The sequence below is a fragment of the Aspergillus aculeatinus genome (assembly GCF_003184765.1).
Source record: "Aspergillus aculeatinus CBS 121060 unplaced genomic scaffold BO66scaffold_3, whole genome shotgun sequence".
Lineage (NCBI taxonomy): Eukaryota > Fungi > Ascomycota > Eurotiomycetes > Eurotiales > Aspergillaceae > Aspergillus > Aspergillus aculeatinus.
The window spans coordinates 965,622-987,137 of record NW_020291472.1 but is presented as its reverse complement, the minus strand read 5'-3'; the positions used below and the strand labels follow the sequence as shown (position 1 = coordinate 987,137).

The 21,516-nt window shown below is 14.2% G+C and overlaps 1 protein-coding gene across 1 annotated transcript; it reads left to right on the top strand.

The window, feature by feature from the left end:
* Positions 1–6,246: 6,246 nt before the first annotated feature.
* On the top strand, positions 6,247–19,272 carry BO66DRAFT_434468 (uncharacterized protein; the record flags this gene model as incomplete). The annotated part of the gene is made up of 3 exons (XM_025650778.1): positions 6,247–6,260; positions 15,999–16,507; positions 19,259–19,272. The coding sequence occupies 3 exons, from the start codon at positions 6,247–6,249 to the stop codon at positions 19,270–19,272; spliced, it is 537 nt and encodes a 178-aa protein (XP_025508508.1).
* Positions 19,273–21,516: the final 2,244 nt, after the last annotated feature.

Here is a 21,516-nt window from a genome sequence, read left to right as displayed (position 1 = left end):
TCGGCGATTGCTACCGCACTTGCGGCTCCACTCATGGAGGCTGCCGCCCGCTGTAGCGGCGGCGCTATATATAGTAAAACCTAGATAGTAATAGAAAAAAATATTAATTAATAGAATTATTATAATTTAGATATTTGTGTTTTAGCCTGTAATATTTTAATAATATTTTTAACTTTATTTTTTATTTTTTTATTATTCTTTATATCCTATTTTATAATTATTTTAACTATTTTATAATTATATTAGAAGTTATATTTCTAGCTAATAAGCTATAAATCTTTTTCAATATAGTGTACAGCTTTATAAGAGATTTTAATAATAATATTAAAATAGAAATATATTTTTTTCTAAAATATTTTAGAATTTTTAATAGGACTAGAAGTAGTCTTATTAAATGTTTATATTTAAAATTTATTTATATTAATTTTTAAACTAATATTATTTTTTAATAACTAGTTTTACAACAGGTATATACTTAATATAATAATTAGAATATTTTTTAAAACTCTAAAAAATGAATTTCTTAATTTTTTTTATCTTATAATTTATATATTATAATTTATAATAAAACTATAGAAAATCTATTAAAATAGTTATATAAAAAAATTATAAATCTAAATCTTTTTATATAGTATATTTTAGATATAATAGCTTCAGCTATAAAATCTCTTAAAATATTTTCTATTAATAATAGTATATTTATATAATAAAATACTAATAATAGTCCGAATCTACTATACACTAGTATAATGATAATAATATCAGAATAAAAACTAAATAATTAAATAATAAAAACTTTTTCTAAAGTTATATTATTTTTGTTTATTATTTATATTAATTATTAATATGTTGGGCTGAAAGCCCTCAGACACAAAGACATCAAGATAATATAATAGTATAAAGTTATTATTTCTTTTAAATATATAAATATAAGCCTTAGGTTCTTACTATGCTCGGTATATAAAAGAATAGGCTGTCTTATAGACTTTTTTATAAAACCATTCATAGAATTATTTATAAAGCTATTTCTTTATAAATTACTTGCAAAACTATTAATAGAATTATTTATAAAACTATTTACAGAATTATTTATGAAATTATTTTTAGAACTATTTATAAAACTATTAGTAGAATTATTAATAAGATTATTAATAAAATTATTAATAAAACTATTAATAAAACTATTTGTTGACTATCTTAATATCCTGCTTTTTCTGTTATACTTTTTTTTATATGTTCTCACTTCTTCTATCTTATTTTTTTTTCTATTTATACTTAATATTCTATACTTTATATATAGAAGAATGAATAATTTTATACTATTATATTATCTTAATATTTATATATTTTAAGGGCTTCCAGCCTAGTATATTAATAAGTTAGTAATATATCTAGTACAATCTGTTGCATAGGGTCCTTACTCAGTTCAAGGGCCTACCGGGAAAACTGTCAGCTACACCAAACAGCATACTACTATTAAATTATTAATCGGAAAAAGTAGAAAGTTATATCTAATTCTATTTTTTATTAATTTATAATTTTTTAATAATATTCTTAATTTTTATAATTATATAATAATATAATATTATTTATAATAGTTTTTAAAAAATTAATATAGTCTTAACTTAGAGCCAACTATTATTATAAAAATTTTTATATATATATAATAACTATTAATAATATTTTTAAATAATTTTAAAAAAAATAAAAAAAATAAATAATAATCTACTAAAATTAGTTTTTTTTATTAATTAAAAATCTTATTAATTTTGCTAGTTGGATTATAAAAATATTTTTAATAAATATTTTTTATAAAAATCTTAAGAAAATTAAAAACATTTTTTAAATATAAATAAATTAGTAGTTATAAATTATTAAAACTATTAATAATCTTATTAGATCTATAGTTTTTATATTTATAGAAATACTAAAAATATATTTATATTAATATTATTTATTATATAAATATAATTATTATTTTTAGATTATATATAAATAACTAGTTTACTAAAATCTAAATTAATATAACTAATATTATAAATAAATTTATAGATTTAAATAATCTACTAATATAACTAGTTTTTACTAAAAATCTTATTATTTATATATAAAAAACTATAGATATTATAGTTAATTTATTATATTATAATAATAAGATTCTAATAAATTATATTAAGAAAAATATTACTAATATAAAAATAAGATAATTATTTATTATAAGATTCTTATAGATATTATATAGTCTAATAGTATAATTTTTATAATTAATAATTTAAAAAATTTTAAATGTCTTATTTATATATAGATTCTATAAAATAAGATTTTTAATTTAAATATAATAATTAAATAATATAGCTATTTAATTATTATATATAATATAAATATTAGTTATATCAGCAGTAAAAAATTTATAAAATAATAAAACATTTTAACTAGAAAAATTAAAATTATTAATATTAGTTATCTAATTATAATATTTATTAAGATTATATATATTAATTAGATATAGCTATAAATATTTTTATTGAAAAAATAAGTTTTTTATATTAATTATTAAAATAAATAATCTAAGTATAATAAATATTTTTTATAGAGATTTTATATTTAAAATGAATTGTTTAATATTAGTTATTATAATTATAATTAACAGTTTTTATAATATTTTAAATACTAGAGATATAGTTATATTAAGTAATATTATTAAAAAAACTAGATTTATATATATTATACCAGCTTATATAAATTAATAGACTATATATTTAGAAATAATAAAATATATACTAAATATATAAACTGTAGATTAAAATATCTTATTTTTAATTATATTTATATAAAAAAAATAAATTAAAAACTATTTAGTAGTATTAGCTAAATATTTTTATATTATATATTAAGCCTTTAATTAGTAATAATACTACTACTATTTAAATTATTTTTAAGTTTAAAACTAGTTTTAAGCTTATCTGATTATAATATATTTATAGCTATTTTATAATAATCCAGGCTGCAGCTGCTTGCAGTAAAAACTATTATAAATTAATTATTAAAAAACTAAAAATCCCGGCTATAAAAGTTAAAATTATAACTAAAAATAATTATGAAAAATAATTAAAATATTATAAAAATTAATATTTATAGTTAAAGCTTATTTATTAATAATATTCTAATACTACTAATTAAAATAACTTTAGTTTTTAGTTTTAATAATATTATAAATATATTTAAGTTTATAATCTAATATTATAATAACTATCAAAATTAGTTTATTATTTTAAATAAGAATTATAATAATAAATTTACTATTCTTACTTTAAATATTATTAAATCTTTAATTATAAGTAATAAATAGTTATTATAAACAGCTTAAAATTATATAAATTAACGGTTAGAAATCTAATAATATTATAATATATTTTTTTAATAAAAGGAAAATATAGAATATAAAATTAATTATTATTGAAAAATTCTAAATAAATTATTAGAGCAGCTAGATAATTATATATTTTTAGATTTTAAAAAAATCTTTATTTATTAATAAAATTAATATTAAATATAAGACTTACTCCGCGGGTCTATTTTTTTATAAGTAAATATATTAATTTAAAAATATAAACAATCTAATATTAATTTTAGTTTTTTAATATTTTTATATTATAAATATTAAAAAAAACTATATTTATATTTATAATACATACTAGTCCGGTAAAAACAGCAACTAATATAAAATTAAAAAAATTAAATAGATATTTAAATCTAAAAATAAAAGTTTTTATAAAAAAAATAAATCTAATATCTAATTTATTTTTTATAATACTATAAAGCTATCTAAATATATAGTTTTTAAAAATTTTAATTTATATTATTTATTTTAAAATCTACTAAACTATATTTATATAAATAATATAACTATCCAGCTATTAAATATTATTATTAATAACAATCTTAAGCTGTTTCTACTAGAAAAAATAGTTATATATAAAAAAATAATATTTATAGTATTATTAATCTAATATAGATTATATAATAGTTTAGAAAATATTTCAATTATTATAATTTATAAAAGAATGAAGAGATTAAAATTAATTATATATTAATATATATTATATTTAATTTTACTTCTACTATTATTTTTATTATAAAGAAATAAAATTAAATTAATATAAATTAATAAATCTATTATAATAAACTAGCTAATTAATTATAACTAAAACTAATTATTAATTAACTAACTAAATTAATTATTATTAATATAATAATAAAAGATTTTGTTAAAATTTTAATTATTATTATTAAAATTATTATATTAAAAAAACCATTATTAAATATTTTAAATCTGGCTATAAAAAAATAAAAAACTTAAAATATTATATATAATAAATAAAAGAGTAGACTAAATCTGACTGTTATATAAACTATAAAATCTACAGCCGAATCTGTAATATATCATATTAATAAACTATCAGATAAAAAAAAATATCTTAAAAAAATATGAAATATTTTATTAAAAAATTTTAAAAACTAGTGTGTTAGATTTATATATATAAAAATCCGAGGTTTATATTTATATTTATATTATAATTACCAACTGGAAAATTAATAAAAAAAATCTAAGATTAGAATCAAATTTTTTTAATAAATTTTATTTTTAGCTATTAATGTAGCACATCTTATTAATATTAATAATTGTAAATATTTTAAACTATATAAAATATTTTAAATAATTTTTTATAAAATATATTGTATAATTTAGTAAGCTGTATTTAAAAAAACTTCTAAATCTAATAAATTATCTAATCTAGTTTTTTAACAAGTTCTCTTTTTTATTAAATATTAATTAAGTAATATTTTTAATATATATCTAAATATAGACTATTATTTCTAATATTTTTATTAATCGACTATTATTATTATCTATAAATTTAATAAAAATAATTATATTATATTTAAAAATTATTAATTAATTACTTTATTTTATGTATTAAATAAGATTCTTAAATTAATTATTATTTTTCAAATTAGCTACATAATAGAAACTTTTAAACTATTCTTGAAGTACTATATTAATAGATATTAAAAAGAATTTTCTTGTTGTTGATATGCTGGGCTGAAAGCCCTTAGACGTGAAGATGTTAAGATGATATAATAGTATAAAGTTATTAATTCCTTTTATATATAAAGTACAGTATATTAAGTATAGAAAGATAAAAATAAAAAAAAAAGTAAAACAGAAGAAGTAAATATATAAAAAAAATAAAATATTAAGACAGTTAATAAATAGTTTTCTTATTTTAATAACAATTTTATTACTTGGAATAGTCTAAGATATTATTAATATTACTATTTTAATTAAAAGAGGCTTTGTCTAAGTTTTTAAAGATTTTATTTTTATTTTATACTTCGAATTCTTTTTCTTTTTTATTTATAATATTTTTAATAATATTTTTTAAAAAATCAATAAGTAAAATAAATTTTTAGAGTACTATCTAATAGCTAGTAGCTATTTTATTTATTTAGTCTAATATTATAACTACTATAGTTAGATTTAGAGTAAGAGAATATTAGTTATTTATAAAAATAATATTTTATTATTTTTTATTTTTTTAATTTATATTAAAAACTTAATCAATAATTTTTATATTAGATTAGTTCTAATTAATATAGTAATAAAGACGGTTTTAATTTCGACTATATTATAGTCTATATATTAATATAATATATTTTTTTATTATAAATTTATTTAAGTTTTAAAATCTATTAACTTTATTTTAAATCTAATTATTTAAATTTTAATAGCTAATATTTTTTTAGAAAATTAATTTATTGGTCTTCTACTATAGAAACTTTGTATATTTATTTAGATCTAAAAATAATATTGATATTTTTTTTATAATATAAAATATAAATTTTATTTTAGTAGTTTATATATTTATTTTATTTTTTAGCTTAAATAGCCCGAATTTAATATCTGTTTTATAAAATATATTAAATACTTTTATCTAGAATCTGTTTTTTTTAAATAGTCTAAGTTTAATACTAGTTTTACTAGATATTTTAATAATAATATTAGATATTTTAAATATAAAAGTTTTAGATGTAGATATATCTAAACTCGCAGATACAGATATTTAAAATTATTATATAATAATTTAAAAAATCTATTAGACTTTAGTCTTAATTCTAAATAAATATATTTTAAATATATTAATATTAGTTTTTACTAATATCTTATTTTTATTAATAGTATCTATGTCGACAGTCTGGTTGGCTTAGTTTATATTTATATTAAAAAAATATAGAATATAATTAGCTGTAGATAGTTTAAAAATAGATAAAATAAGATTTTTTTTTATTATTAGAATTTATATTTAATCGGGTACTATATAATTAATTATTTTTATTTTTATAAATATTATTATTTAGTATACCGACCGAGAGTTTAGAAGAAATCTAATTTAAAAAAATAAAAAAAACTATCTTCTTATTATTCTTATTATAAATATAAATTATAATAAGATTATTATTATAGAAATACTAGGTATTTATTTTATTTTAATTTATTTAATTTAGCTTTTTCTAGCTATTTTAGTTAATAATATTATAGCCTGTTGTAAGAATATATATCTATATTTTATTCTAAATATTCTGGATATTCTTAGATTTTATAATATAATATTTAATTTATATATTATTTTTAGAAAAATTATTAGTTTTTATATCTTATTATTCTGCTAGAAGCTATAACTGCTAAAAATAGCCGGTCTTACTATAAAGAATATATTTTTTATATATTATTGAATATTATTAAAGCTTATAAATATAAATTATTATAATTTTATCTATTACTACTCTTTCTACTTAGATTAGGTTTTTATAAATAAAATCTATATTATATTTAGCTTATTCGGCTGCTGATAACAGTTTATATATTATATAAATAAATTAATTAAATAGATATATATTATAAAATAACTATTTTTTAAATAATTAGATTTTAATATTTTATTATAAAAAGTCTTTAAGTCTAAGTAGCTTAATTATATTCCATTTATTTTACCTTATTATTTTTTATTTTTTTAAGAATAGATATAACTAGATTCTTATTATTAAGCTTCTAAGCTCTAATATAAATATTTTTTTTATTTACTTTAGTATATTATTTTTGTAGAGCTGGGAGTATAATATTAAAAAATACAACAGTCTTAAAAATAAATAAAAATTCTAATATATTAAATAATATTTATAGTATCTTAATAAAAAGATAATAAAAATATATATTATAGAGCTTAAAAAATAAAAGTATAATAAAAAAATATATAAGATAAGAATTTAATAAAAAAATATAGAATTTAGTAGAGAGGAAGAGAATAAATAAAGTAAATAAAAAAATAATTAAAATATTATAATAATTAGAAAAAAATAAGAATATAATAAAAAAATATATAAGATAAAAATATGATAGAAAAATATAAAACTTAATAAAAAGAAAAAAAATATATAAAATAAATAGAAAGATAGTTAAAATACTATAGTAGTTAGAAATATTAGATATAACTTATTTTAAATTTTTTAATTAGATCTATTATATTAATATTTTTTTATTTATTTATTTATTTTTTTAGGACTATATTCTATAAATTAAATAAGATATTTAATTATTTTAGAACTATTTTTTTTAGTTGACTGTATGCTAATCTGCTTATAAGAATATACTTAATCTGATATTTATTTTTTATTTTTTTATCTTTATTTTTTTATATTACAGACGGCTAAATATACTATTAGTTATATAAATCTTTAATTTTAAATACTAGTTCCAGCTATACTATTAAGATTACTAGATATATCTACTAGTTTAATAAAATATTTAGACAATAAATAAGTTTTTTAATCTATTTTAGAATATAAAATAAACCGGTATATTAATAACTAAGTTTATTTTTAATAATTTTTATCTTACTTATTAAAAAATTATAGTTTTTATAAAGTCTTAGATATACTTTATCTTTAATATTAAATTTTATAAACTAATAATTCTTATTATAGATATATTTTATTTATATAGCTGTAAATTTATATATTTGTTTAGTATCTAAATATAGCTTAAAGTATTATTTTATAAGTAAATATCTAGTTTATATCTATAGATTATTTAAAGATATTTTATATATAAGATTATATAAGCTTATTTTTATAGTTATACTAACAGAACTATTTATCTAACTAATAATTTAAGATAGAAATTATATTCAGTAAATTTAATAATTTTATATATATATATATTAAAATATAATTTTAATTATTTGATTTATTTTTTTGTCTGTCCGTCTGTTTATAGATAATATATAGTAGAATAATATTATTTTATATTTAACTTTTTAAATATTCTAAACTAAAAGTTGCTGAAAAATCGGATATTATAATTAGATATAAAAATATAAAATAAGCTTTAATTATATTCTTAAAAATATAATATTAGCTAGTATTTTTAGAAGAATATAAATTATTATATATATTTAAATATTAGATTTATTTACTTAGTAAATTTATTAATAAAAACTATAAACTAATTATATTTATTTAGGATATTTATATTTATAAAATCTATAATATTTTTAATATTTATATTTATAGTATTCTTAAGCTTATATAGTAGTAGATATTTAACAGCCGGCAGACTAATAATAAAATTAATTATTATTATATAAAATAAGATTATTAAAAAACTTATTAATTAAGAAATATTAAAAAACTTATATTTTTATATATAATTATATAAATATTTAGAATAATAATATATATACTTATCGAGCATAGCACGGTCTTAGTATAATATAAGATTTTTTAGTATAATACGATATTTATTAATTTTTTAATATTTATAGTAGTTATATATTATATAAAAAAGATTTTTTATAAAACAGCAGAATATATACAACTAAAATTCTTAGTATAATTAGAGTAAGTTACTAATATTTAAAAAAATTATAATATTCTTAAATATAAAAAAAAACTGTTTTTATATATATATAAAAAAACTATTTTAGAATTATTCTATAGTATTTAAATAATATAAGATACTCTGATATTTTTTAAATAAATTATATAAATATATTTTTTAAAACTATTTAATAATAAAATTAATAAGATATTATATTCTATTACTTTATAGTAATATATTAGTTGGTAAATATTTAAAAAAATAATATAATATCTTCTTATACTACTACTAATTCTGTTTTAAAAAGATTATTAAGATTAAATAATATATAAAATATATTCTTAGCTAGAAGATAGAATAGTATATCTATAAAACTATTTATTTTTTCTAATTTATAGTATATTTATAAATAATATTCTTATATAAATTAAGATATATAAATAAAATAAATATTTAGATATTTTAAAACTATTATATTAAATATTATTTTTTAAGTAAGATTTATAGTATTTATATAGTTTATATATATAATTATTAGTATATATATAATTTTAAGATAATAGTAAGTTTTATAGATTATTTATATAAAATAAAATACTTTAAGCTTTATTAACTAATAATTATATCTATAAATAGTAAAAGATCTATTAAAAAATAAAACTAGTTATATTTAAGTATATAAAAACAGCTTTAATAGTTTATATAATTTATTTTAATTAATATAATATAAAATAATACTATATTCTTTTTATAAAATATCTAGATTAATATATAATTAATACTTAGATTAAAAATATATTAGTATTCTATTTATATTTTTATTACATTTTATTTATAGATTATTAAATATAGTAAGCTTATTAGATATTAGTATTTATATAATATTATTAGAGTATATTTCTCGGCTTTAGTTTTTTTAGTTTAGTGAGTTTTAAAAAAATATTATTTTTTTATTTTAAAATAGCTATATATAATAGTATACTATAGTATTTAATACTATAAATAGCTTATAATACTAAGATAGTATTTTAAAACTAATAATATATTAAAAAATAAAAAGAATTATATTACCGCCAGCTTTTTTTTTAAAGTAAATAGACTAAAACTATTAACTTATTAGTCTAATAACTATATAAATAAAAAAATTATAAAAGTCTTAGTAAACTTAAGCTTAATATTTATTATCTTAAAATATTTAAATACTTAATATAAATACTTAATATATATATTAAAACTAATTAATATAATTATTAGATTACTAATATATATTTTATAAAATACTTGAAATTTCTTAAGATTAAGATTTATTTATCTTTGAATATATAAAACTAAATTAATAAATCCTATAATTATAATATAAAAAACTTTTTAGTCTTAATATATTATAACTATAAGATAATTATAATATATATATTTAATAAACTATTAATAAAAAGATTTATAAATATTAACTATTATAATATAAATATATCCGGCTATTAGCTAAATAATATTATCTTATAATAAGACTAGATAAAAATCTAATATAATTTTTTTATTTACTTCTTACAGATCTATCATTATATATTTTTTTACTATTTTTATATATTTATAATTAAATTAATTATTATTTTTTAGATTATAAAAATAGAATATACTATTAGAATATGATTTTTAGTAAAAAATATCTTATTTTAAATATATGAAAAATCAAATATTTTATTAATTACTTTCTAATCCTATTTACTAATATAATACATATATAGTTTAAACAGCTTGATATTTTTTTTATTAATATTTTTAATTATTAATTTTTAAATATATTTATTATTTTAATATTAGATCTATTTGGCTTAGCTTATATATTATATTTATTAATTATCTCTATAAGACGGCTAATAGTTTTAGAATTTTTATTATAAATAACTTAATCTATTAATAGTATAATAGTATTCTTTAAAACTAAATATAAGAATTTATAGTCTTTAATTAATTTTTTATATTTATATTCTATGGTTTTTTTATTACTAATTCTATTATTTTTATATTCACTATTTTAATATTAATAACATTTTTGTTTTTTTTTACTTAGTAGAAGTTAATCTTCTTATAACTAAAACTTTCTTATTTTTAATTAGAACTTTCTTATTATAACTGTTTTTAAGGTTAACAGTATATATTAATTATTTCTTAATATATATATAATATATATTTTTTAGTAAACTATAAATAAAACAGTACTACTAATATCTATTAAGATTAATTAGATTAATATATTTTAATTTATTTATATAATATAATAATTATTTTAAATTATGTTTATCTAAATAGTATACTAGCTCTGCTATATAGTCTTCTATTTAATATATAATAATATATTTATTATTTAAAACTATTTTCAACCTGGTATATCTAGCTATTATTATATTATATAAAATTTATTTTATAGCTTATATAAATACAAAATCTAAATTAACTAAGTATATATAAACTATAAGATTTTTTTATAATAAAGATTTAAAAATATAATTTATATGTTATAAAAGTTCTATTTTAATATAAATAAATATATATACCATATTATATACTAGTACTACTATATACTTAGCTAAATAAATTAGTATGTTTATTTATTTCTTAGTTTATACTTTAATATTAATTAGTATATTTTTATAGTCTTTTAAATATATTTTTTAGTAGTAGTAGTTAAATAAAATATCTTCGCAGTTAATTATATTAGTATCTATAAATATATTAGTTTTAAACTTAGGATTATTTATAATAAATATTTTTATAATAATACAGCTGTATTAATACTTAATATTAAACAGCTTAATTAAAGAACTAATATTCTTCTATTTTATTATTATTTTAAGAAAGTATATCTAAAGAATAATATATTTAATAATAGTATACTTAGATCTAATATTTATAATATAAATATTTTTACTAATAGAATAAAACTTAATATTCTTTATACTAAAAATAAATATTTTACTAATAAAAGTTGAATTATATTCTATATTAAAATATATTAATTAAGAATTAGTTTTTTTATTAATATCTACTATTATAGTTGCTGCTTGCTATATATAAAGTATATTAATATTAATATTTTTCTTATATTTTATTAAAATAAATATATTATTAAAAAACTTAATATATTCTGATATAGTATTCTTTCTTATAAATAATATAATATTTAAAAATATAAATAAAAGATCTTATAATAAAATATTTTTAAGTTTTACTAAATTAGCATCTCTCTATTTTTAGTTATAAATCTTCTAATCTTTTAATATATTAAAATCTTATATTTTTATGTTTTTTATTACTAAATAGGGGCTTTGTTGTGGCTCTGTGACTACAGTCTCAGTTTTAGACTTTATTTATAATATATTTAGTACTATTAGTATTAGAGTTTTTAAAAAGTCCTCTACTTCTATATTTCTTGCTATTATATATAAAATATACTAATACAGCTTATTATAAGATATAAAAATAGTATAATAGTAGTTATAAATTACTATAAATTTATTAGATTTATTATAAAATAAAAAAGTAAGATATATATAATTATTTTTATTTTTATAATTATAATACTACTTTTTATACTTATTATTATAATAATTATTATAATAAATATTAATTTAGTTTTTATAACTATTATATTTTTTATTATATTATAATATATATTATCAAACTTATTATATATAGTAGGATTAATTAAAATAATATATAACTATAGCTAAAATTAATTATTATTTTAAATAAAAATTTAATATATCTGTTATAATTTATTTATATAATTCTAAAACTGCTTATTATTTTTTATATTAATACTTCTAGTTTTTATTTTAGTTTAAAAACAGTTAGCTAAAAATAGCTATTTAAAATATAAAAACTACTATTACAGCTACAGCTACAAATTATTCTATTTTTATAAATTCTATTTATTTTAAAAAAAATATTTATTATTTTAGTTGTTAGTATTTATATTTATATTAATAAGCTAAGACTTTTTAGAATTAAAATTATTATTATACTGATTACGACTGTACTAGAATATATAAAAACTTTTAAAAAAATAATCATTATAATTATTATAATTATTTTTATATCAATTTTTTTAATAGCTTTAATAGTTATTCCGATTATTAAAGCAACTCTAATATATATTATTAAAATATTATTTTTTTTAATAATTATTATTATAATAATTATTACTCCTATATAAATATTTTACTAAATATTCTATTTATTATCTGATTATCTTTACTAAAGAGATATCTTACTGTTAAGACAGCCAAAAAATTCGATTATTATAATAATTTATATAAATAGATTAATACTAGCTGTAAAATTAGAATAAAAATATATTTATATTAATATTAACTAGTTATAAATATTATTAATATGGAAGATCTTATAATTATATATAATATTTTAAATAAATATCTAAATAAACTTATTTTAATATATATCTACTTATCTATAATTTATAATAGCTTGCAGATAAATAAATACTTAAATATTATGAGATTTAAATTTAATATAAAGATTTTTGAATATTTTATTTCTTAAAAATATATATATATATATATATCTTTTCTATATTTACTAAGTATAAGATACTAGTTTAGAATTACTTTTTAAATACAACCGATAATACTTACTTATACTACAGATTCTTAATATATATAAATTATATTTTTAATATAGTTAATAAAAAGAATAATATTCTTAAAATATATAATATATTTTTATTATTTAAAAAATTAATCTATTTTTATATTAAAAAAGAAATAATTAATATTATCCGATTTTAAAGCCTAGGTATACTAGATTAGTTGTCTTTTTTTTATTTTTTCTATTTTTATTTTAGTCTATATATTCTTTTTAATTATATTAATCACGTTTCTATTTAAAAATCTAAAGATATTAGTTTATATTTTTTAGCTTTATTATAATATTAGTAAGCTGTGGTTAAGCTTAAAACTAAACTATATTATCTTATTTATTTTTTATTAGATTATTTTTTTATATTTTAAAAAATTTTAATTTTAATATTTTAATAGTACCTTTATCGGGATTCTCTGTATCAGGAACTTTTATAATAGTTTTTTAGAACTTTATTTTTCTAAAAATTCTTATAAATATAATTAGATTAAAGAATATAAAAAAGTTAAATAATAATAGAATAAAAAAAATAAGTTAAAAAATTCAATAAAAAATAAAATAAAAAATAAAAAAAAATAATTTCTTAGATTACTTATCACTGTTTAAGTATATTAAAAATAAGTACTTATTAAATAAAAAAAATAGTAGACTTTTCTTTTCTATAAATATTATAAATCTGGATATAGTTGGAGAAGAGAATAAAAAAAAAAAACTATAAATACAAATAAAAAAAATTATGATCAGATAATATTTTTACTATAATTAGTAGAATAAAAAAAAGACACTTTATAAAAATAATATAACTTAGATTTAATAAAAATATATAAAACTTATATAAATAATAGAAATATTTCTAATATCTATTTTAGTATCTATAAAACTAAACATCTTAGTATCTCGTTAAAATCCTTCTATAAAAAATCTATAAAAAAATATTAAGTCTTCTAATATCTAAGATCTTAATATAAAAAAATCTATAGTTATATTTTTTAAAAGCTTTAATAATATAATACTAATTAATCTTAATCTAATATATCCAAATAGCGTATTCGGATTAATACTAAATACTAGTTATTTAACTAGTTAAAATATATATACTAATTCTAAAAATAGAAATTCTATAAAATATTTAAGATTTTAAATAGCTTTATTAAATACCGGACAGTTGATTTTCTAGTTAGATAAATAAAAAATAATATCTATAGATCTTAGTAATTTTAATATTTAAATAATATAAACTATATAGTATATTATATTTTTATCTAGCTGCTAGATATAGCAGCTATTTAATATATTATAATATATTATAATCTAATATCTAAATTCTATATATCTTAGTATTTTTATATTTTTTTTATATAAAAAAATAGTAATATTATCAGACAGAGATATAAATAGATATATAAAATTAATAATTAGAAAAAACGGTCGGATTCCCAGTCTTTATATTATTAAAATAAGATATAAGCTCGGTAGAAAAAAAATATTAATATTTAAAAAAATAATTTCTAATACTCTAAAAAAATATATCTAAAAAAACCTAGGATTATACTAGATATACTATTAACTTATTATTAATATACTAGGCTGGAAGCCCTTAGATATAAAAATATTAAAATAATATAATAATATAAAGTTATTAATTTCTTCTATATACAAAATACAGTATATTAAGTATAGAAAGATAGAACAAACAAATAAGAAACAAATAAGAAAGAAATAAGATAAAAGAAGTAAATATATAGAAGGAATAAGATGTTAGGACAGTCAATATTTATAATTATATTTTATATCTAATTCTTAAATAGATTTATATCTCTACTATTATATACAAAAATATTATAATTTAATTAGAAGTTTAATTTCTCTGTTAGTTTTAATCTAATTTTCTAAAAACAGGCTTAATTAATGCAGAAAAAATCAGTTTTTTTAATTATATAATTTTTATAGATCTATTTTTCTATTTAAAAAGAAGAAGACTATTATTAAAAAACTAAAAAGTTACAGGATTTGGCTTTACAGCCTGAGTTTTTTATATTTTTTAAAGTTTTAAAGTTTTATAAATAAATTAGATTATTTATTATAAATTAATATTATTTTTAGTTTTTAATATAAAAAATTTAATTTTTAATATTTTTTTTAAAGTTAGATTTTGATAGTTTTTTATGTAAAAACCTACTCTATTTTTACCCGGCTGATTTAATAGTTTTATTCTATTAAAATTTTTATACTTTTAGTCCTAAATTATATGACTTTTAATATTCTATTCATATATAAATTATTCTATAAACCATTCTGCAAACTTATTTGCAAACCATTCTACAAACCATTCTATAAACAGCTTTATAAACAGCTTTATAAACAGCTTTATAAACAGCCCTATAAACGGCCCTGCGAACAGTCCTGCGAACCACCCTGTAAACCACCCTACGAACAGCCCTACAAACAGCCCTACAAACGGCCCTACAAACCATCCTGCTAACGGTCCTGCGAACGGCCCTGTAAACAGCCCTGCGAGAAACAGCTCTGCTAATAGTCCTACCAACGGCCCTGCGAGCAAGCCTGCGAGAAACAGCCCTGCCAACAGCCCTGCGAACAGCCCTACCAACAGCCCTACTAACAGCCCTACCAACAGCCCTACCAACAGCCCTACCAACAGCCCTACCAACAGTCCTACCAACAGCCCTACCAACAGCCCTACCAACGGCCCTACCAACGGCCCTACCAACAGCCCTACCAACGGCCCTGCCAACAGCCCTGCCAACGGCCCTGCCAACAGCCCTACCAACGGCCCTGCTAACGGCCCTGCCAACGGCCCTGCCAACAGCCCTGCCAACAGCCCTGCCAACGGCCCTGCCAACGGCCCTGCGAGCAAGCCTGCGAGGCAGCCCACCCTTCCATACACCGAGCGTAGCGAGGGCCTAAGGCTTGTTATATAATAAACTAATTATTTTATGATTAGTTTATTCATAATTAATATCTAAAATGTCTATAATAATATTATATATTTATATCTTTTTTAATAATCTATAGAAATACTGTATACTGACTAAAATTATTGATTAGATTATTTTTTCTATTAACCGGCGAATCGCTATTACTATATAAAAAAAATTATAAAAAAATATAATTATAAATATTATTATTAATTTCTATTTTTATTTATTTTTTATTTATTTTATAATACTAATCTACTTAAACTATTTTTTATAAATAGTTATATTTTAATTATTAGCTATATAAATAATATTTATATATTAGTATAAAAAATATCATTTTTAAAAATTATATTTATTTATAAAGATTCTATTATCATATAAAAACTTAATAATATTAGTAGATTTTAATATTCTTATTACTAAAGTATAGTTTTATTAATATAGTCTAAAGATTACTTTATATAAAAATATTTTTAGTTATATAATTAAGTAAGCCTTTAACTGTTATAAATATAATAATTAAACTAATATAAAGTCTCTGTTATTTAAAGATTTTTTTAATCTTAAATTTATTAAAACTATTTATTTTATTTTATTAAAAATTAAAAGTACTTAACTAATAATTATATTACTATTAATTATAGATTTTATCTAAAATATACCTACTACTAATTTATATTATATATATACTATAGTTCTAATTTTCTAGCTGTTTTTTAAATATTTTATTTAATTTATTTAAAATATCTAAGGCTTTTAGAAGACTATTATTAATATTATAAAATATTTTAAGAATATTTAATATAAAGCTTTATACTATATAATAAAAGTTTTTTATATTATTATTTAAACTATTTTTAAAATATATCTTAATATTTTATTATTATAAATTCTAATTAAATAAGTTATTAAAAATATTTACTTTTAGATTATAATATTATTATTTTATTATTAAATTCTATTTTTAATTCAATAAATCTATTCTAATAAATACTACTCTGATAATCTGAAAACTAATCTAATTATATTATTATTAAATTATCTAAAATACTAATTAATTTAAAATCTTAGACTTAGTCTAAATATATTAATATTTATTAAAGTTATTAAACTAGTATTACTTTTATTATAATAATAGCTTTCTATTATTAATATTACTAACTTTAAAAAAAGAACCTTTTAAAAATATGTTATTTTATTTTTTATTATTTTTTTATATATATTAACGGTAGCAGCTATTTTACTAATTTATAAAAAAAATTAAATTATATAAATTAGCTACCAGAATATTTATATAGTATATTCTATAAAACTAATTAATATAAAACCTATTTTAATTTTTATTAAAAAAATTTAATATATTTATTTATATAAATATTATTTTTTAAATAATATTAACTTTAGCTATTTTGAAATCTAAGTTATTAATAGTTTTTATTAATAATTAAATAATTATATAAATCTATACTAGGCTTTGGTATTAATTAGAATAAATAATTATTAGATAAATAGTTAACTAGTTTAACTATATATAAAAAACCAGTTAGTAAATATATTTTTAATAGTTTTTAAATTATAAAAATATATTAAGTAATATATTAATAAACTAATATATTAAGTAATATATTAATAAACTAATATATTAAGACAGCAGCTTTCTAAAGTATTAACTAATTAATATTTTTTACAATAATCTTTATTATATATTAGTATTTTTAAAATTTAATTAATTAGTAATAAAAAACTAATTAAATTAATAATTTATATAGTTTTTATATTTATTATATTTTTATTAATATAATAAAAAATAAATATATTTTTAGTTTATATATAGATTTATACTGGATATAATTTTTAATACTAGTTTTAATACAAATTAATAAAATTATTCTAAATATTTATTTAAATATTATTAAAACTATTAAATTAATTCTATATTTTTATAGATAAAGATTCTAATTAGTTAAACATATTCTTATTAAATATTTAAAATATAATCTCTTTTATTAAAATATTCTTTAGATTAAGAAAAAACTTACTAACTTTTAGTATTTTTTAAAAAAATAATAATAAAATAAATTGTTGCAGTTTCGGTTCTTTCAGATAAGGTTCAATTAACTTTCACTTTTCCATACAAATTGTGTGTGAAAGTGAGGTGAAAGTAAAATTAAAGTAAAGAATTATAAAATCAGAAAAATTAAAAATTAGATAAATAAAAAGATAAATAAAATAACAAATTTAATACATAATTCTAATTAATAGAACTAAACTAAACTGAATAAAAATAATCGAAAATATTAGATTATTTAAAATATTTGTTTTATTTCTTAATTTTTTAAATAGAAAACTAGAAATATTTAATAAATAGAAGTAAGAATATAGAAATAGAATAAATAAAACAGACTAGAATAATAGCTTTTATTTAAATAATTAAATTAAAAAAATTAAAACTTAGAATTTTAATATCTAAATAATCTTCTAGTCTGATATACTTCTGCAGTTTAAAAGAAATAATAATTTTTATTAAAATTAAAATAAATAAATTAATTAAATAAATAAAGTAAATAGAATACTAGCATAAAAAATAAATAAATAATTAAATTCTTATTATATTAAGTTATTAAATAAAATATTAGTACTTCTAACTACTAAATTATTTAGTTAGACTCTTTATTTTTATTTTATTAATTAAAATCTAATAAATATTAATAGTCTTATTTAGGACTTTCTGTCTAAGCTAGTAATTAGCTATATTAATATCTTTTAAACTAGTCTAAAAAAAATAGAATTAATTAATATTTAAATTATTTAAATATTATTATATAATATTAAAAGACAGTATTTAGAATTAAATTCTATTTATATAATAAATTATCTTTACTAAAAAAGTTATTTAGCTGAAATAGTTAGAGTTAATAGTTTTATTTTAATTATTAAAAGAATTATATAATATTATTTCTTATTTAACTAATTAATTGGTTTATTAAATAAATAAATAATATATTCTATTAAGCTAGTATAATCTAAATTATTACTAAAACTAGTATTATTAGTTATATAAAAAACTATTTATTTAAAATTAGAATTATATTTAATAGTTAGATTTTTTATTTCTTTTAAATAAAGAATCAGTTAATCTATTATTTTAAAATATTTAGAGTTTAGATTAATTAAATATTCTATAAATAACTAATATAACTTAGTAATATTAGGTCTAATTTAGATTATAGAATATAAAACTAATTCTATTTTCTATTAAAATTTATAAATTTAATTAGCTAAGATTTTAAAAAATAGATTTTTAATCAATTTTTTATTTAGAAGTAGAGATTTAGAGCTTTAAAGATATTTTAAAGTAGACTAATTAATAATTTTATTAATATAATTCAATTATTTAATCTAAAGCTTTTTATTTTAGTAATTATATAATATCTAAATATTTAAAAATAATATAGATTTACTACGATTTTTTATTTTAAATAATATTATTAATTCTTACTTAAATTTATTAAATTCCTTGCGATTTAATTAGTAAAATATATAAATCATATTATTTATAAAAATTAATAAAATTAAAAATTTATTAATATAAATATATTAATCTTTTTTAATGAAAATAAGCTCTAGGACTTTAAATTTTATTTTAAATATTTTTATTATAAAAATAAAGACTGTTTTAGTCTATATAAAACTTTCTATAAAAAATAAACTATTTATTTATTTTTTAATTTAAATAATATATTTATATAGATCTTCTTTTAATAAAATTATTAAAAAAGACAGTAACTATATTTAACTAATATATTTTTAGATTAAATATAATAATTAAAACTAAAATAATTTTTATAAATTTAACTATAAGTGTACTAGTACATATTTTTAATTAATTAGATATTTATAAATTATTTTATATATAGATATATACTTTAAAACCAGTTAAATAATCTTTTTTATTAAATTTATAAATTTATATTTATTTTAGTAAAAGGATTTTATTTTTAATATTATATATTAAATATATAATCCAAATACCTAAGATATTTAATTAATTAAGTCTTATTTTTAAAGTTTAAATAAACTAAAATAAATAAAAATAATTTATTAATCTTTTCTAGTTCATAGAAGATAGTAGAAATTAATTCTTATTAATATATAAAATTTATTTATTAATATAATTAATTCTTATTTAGATTATTTATAAAACTAGTTTTTCTAGAAATAATTAATTTAATCGAATAATTTAAAGCAGTAGTATTTTAGGTTTTTAATTAATTTAATATTAAGAAAACTAATTTTTTTAATAGGACTTTAATTAATAAAAATATTATTAATTAAAACTCTTAACAGTAAAATAGATAATAAATAATCTAAAGTAGATAGCAAATCTTTAAAAACTAGATTTTTTAAAAATTTTATAAAATTATATAATAAAAATTAATTTTTTTCAGATACTTTTTCTATATTATATAATTTATTATATAATTTACTTGAGTTATCTGGTCTTACTTTAATAAATTTTTAATATTTAAATTATTTAATTAAAATAGTTTTTAATTAATCAATTTAATATCTAATTATTTAATTTAAATAGAATCAATTATTTAAGCAAGTTGCTGATTACTTAATATATATTTTAATTTAAAAGTTTATTAATAATTAGAATTCTTATTAAAAATAATTTTATATACTAATATTATATATCTTAGGATTAAAATCTAAATTTACTAGATATTTAAAATTTTATATCTAATTAAAAAACTAATTAAAATTTTAAATTCTAGCTTATCTTCTTTAGAAAGATTACTAATTCTAATATAAATATATAATTTATATTTTTTTAAATAAAAAAAATCTAGTTATATAACTAAGAAAAGTATTATAAAAGACTTTTTTATATAATCTTTTATAATATTTTTTAATTAAACTATTTATTTAAAATTCTATTTAAAATATAAATAGCTGTTTCTATTATTTTAGGCT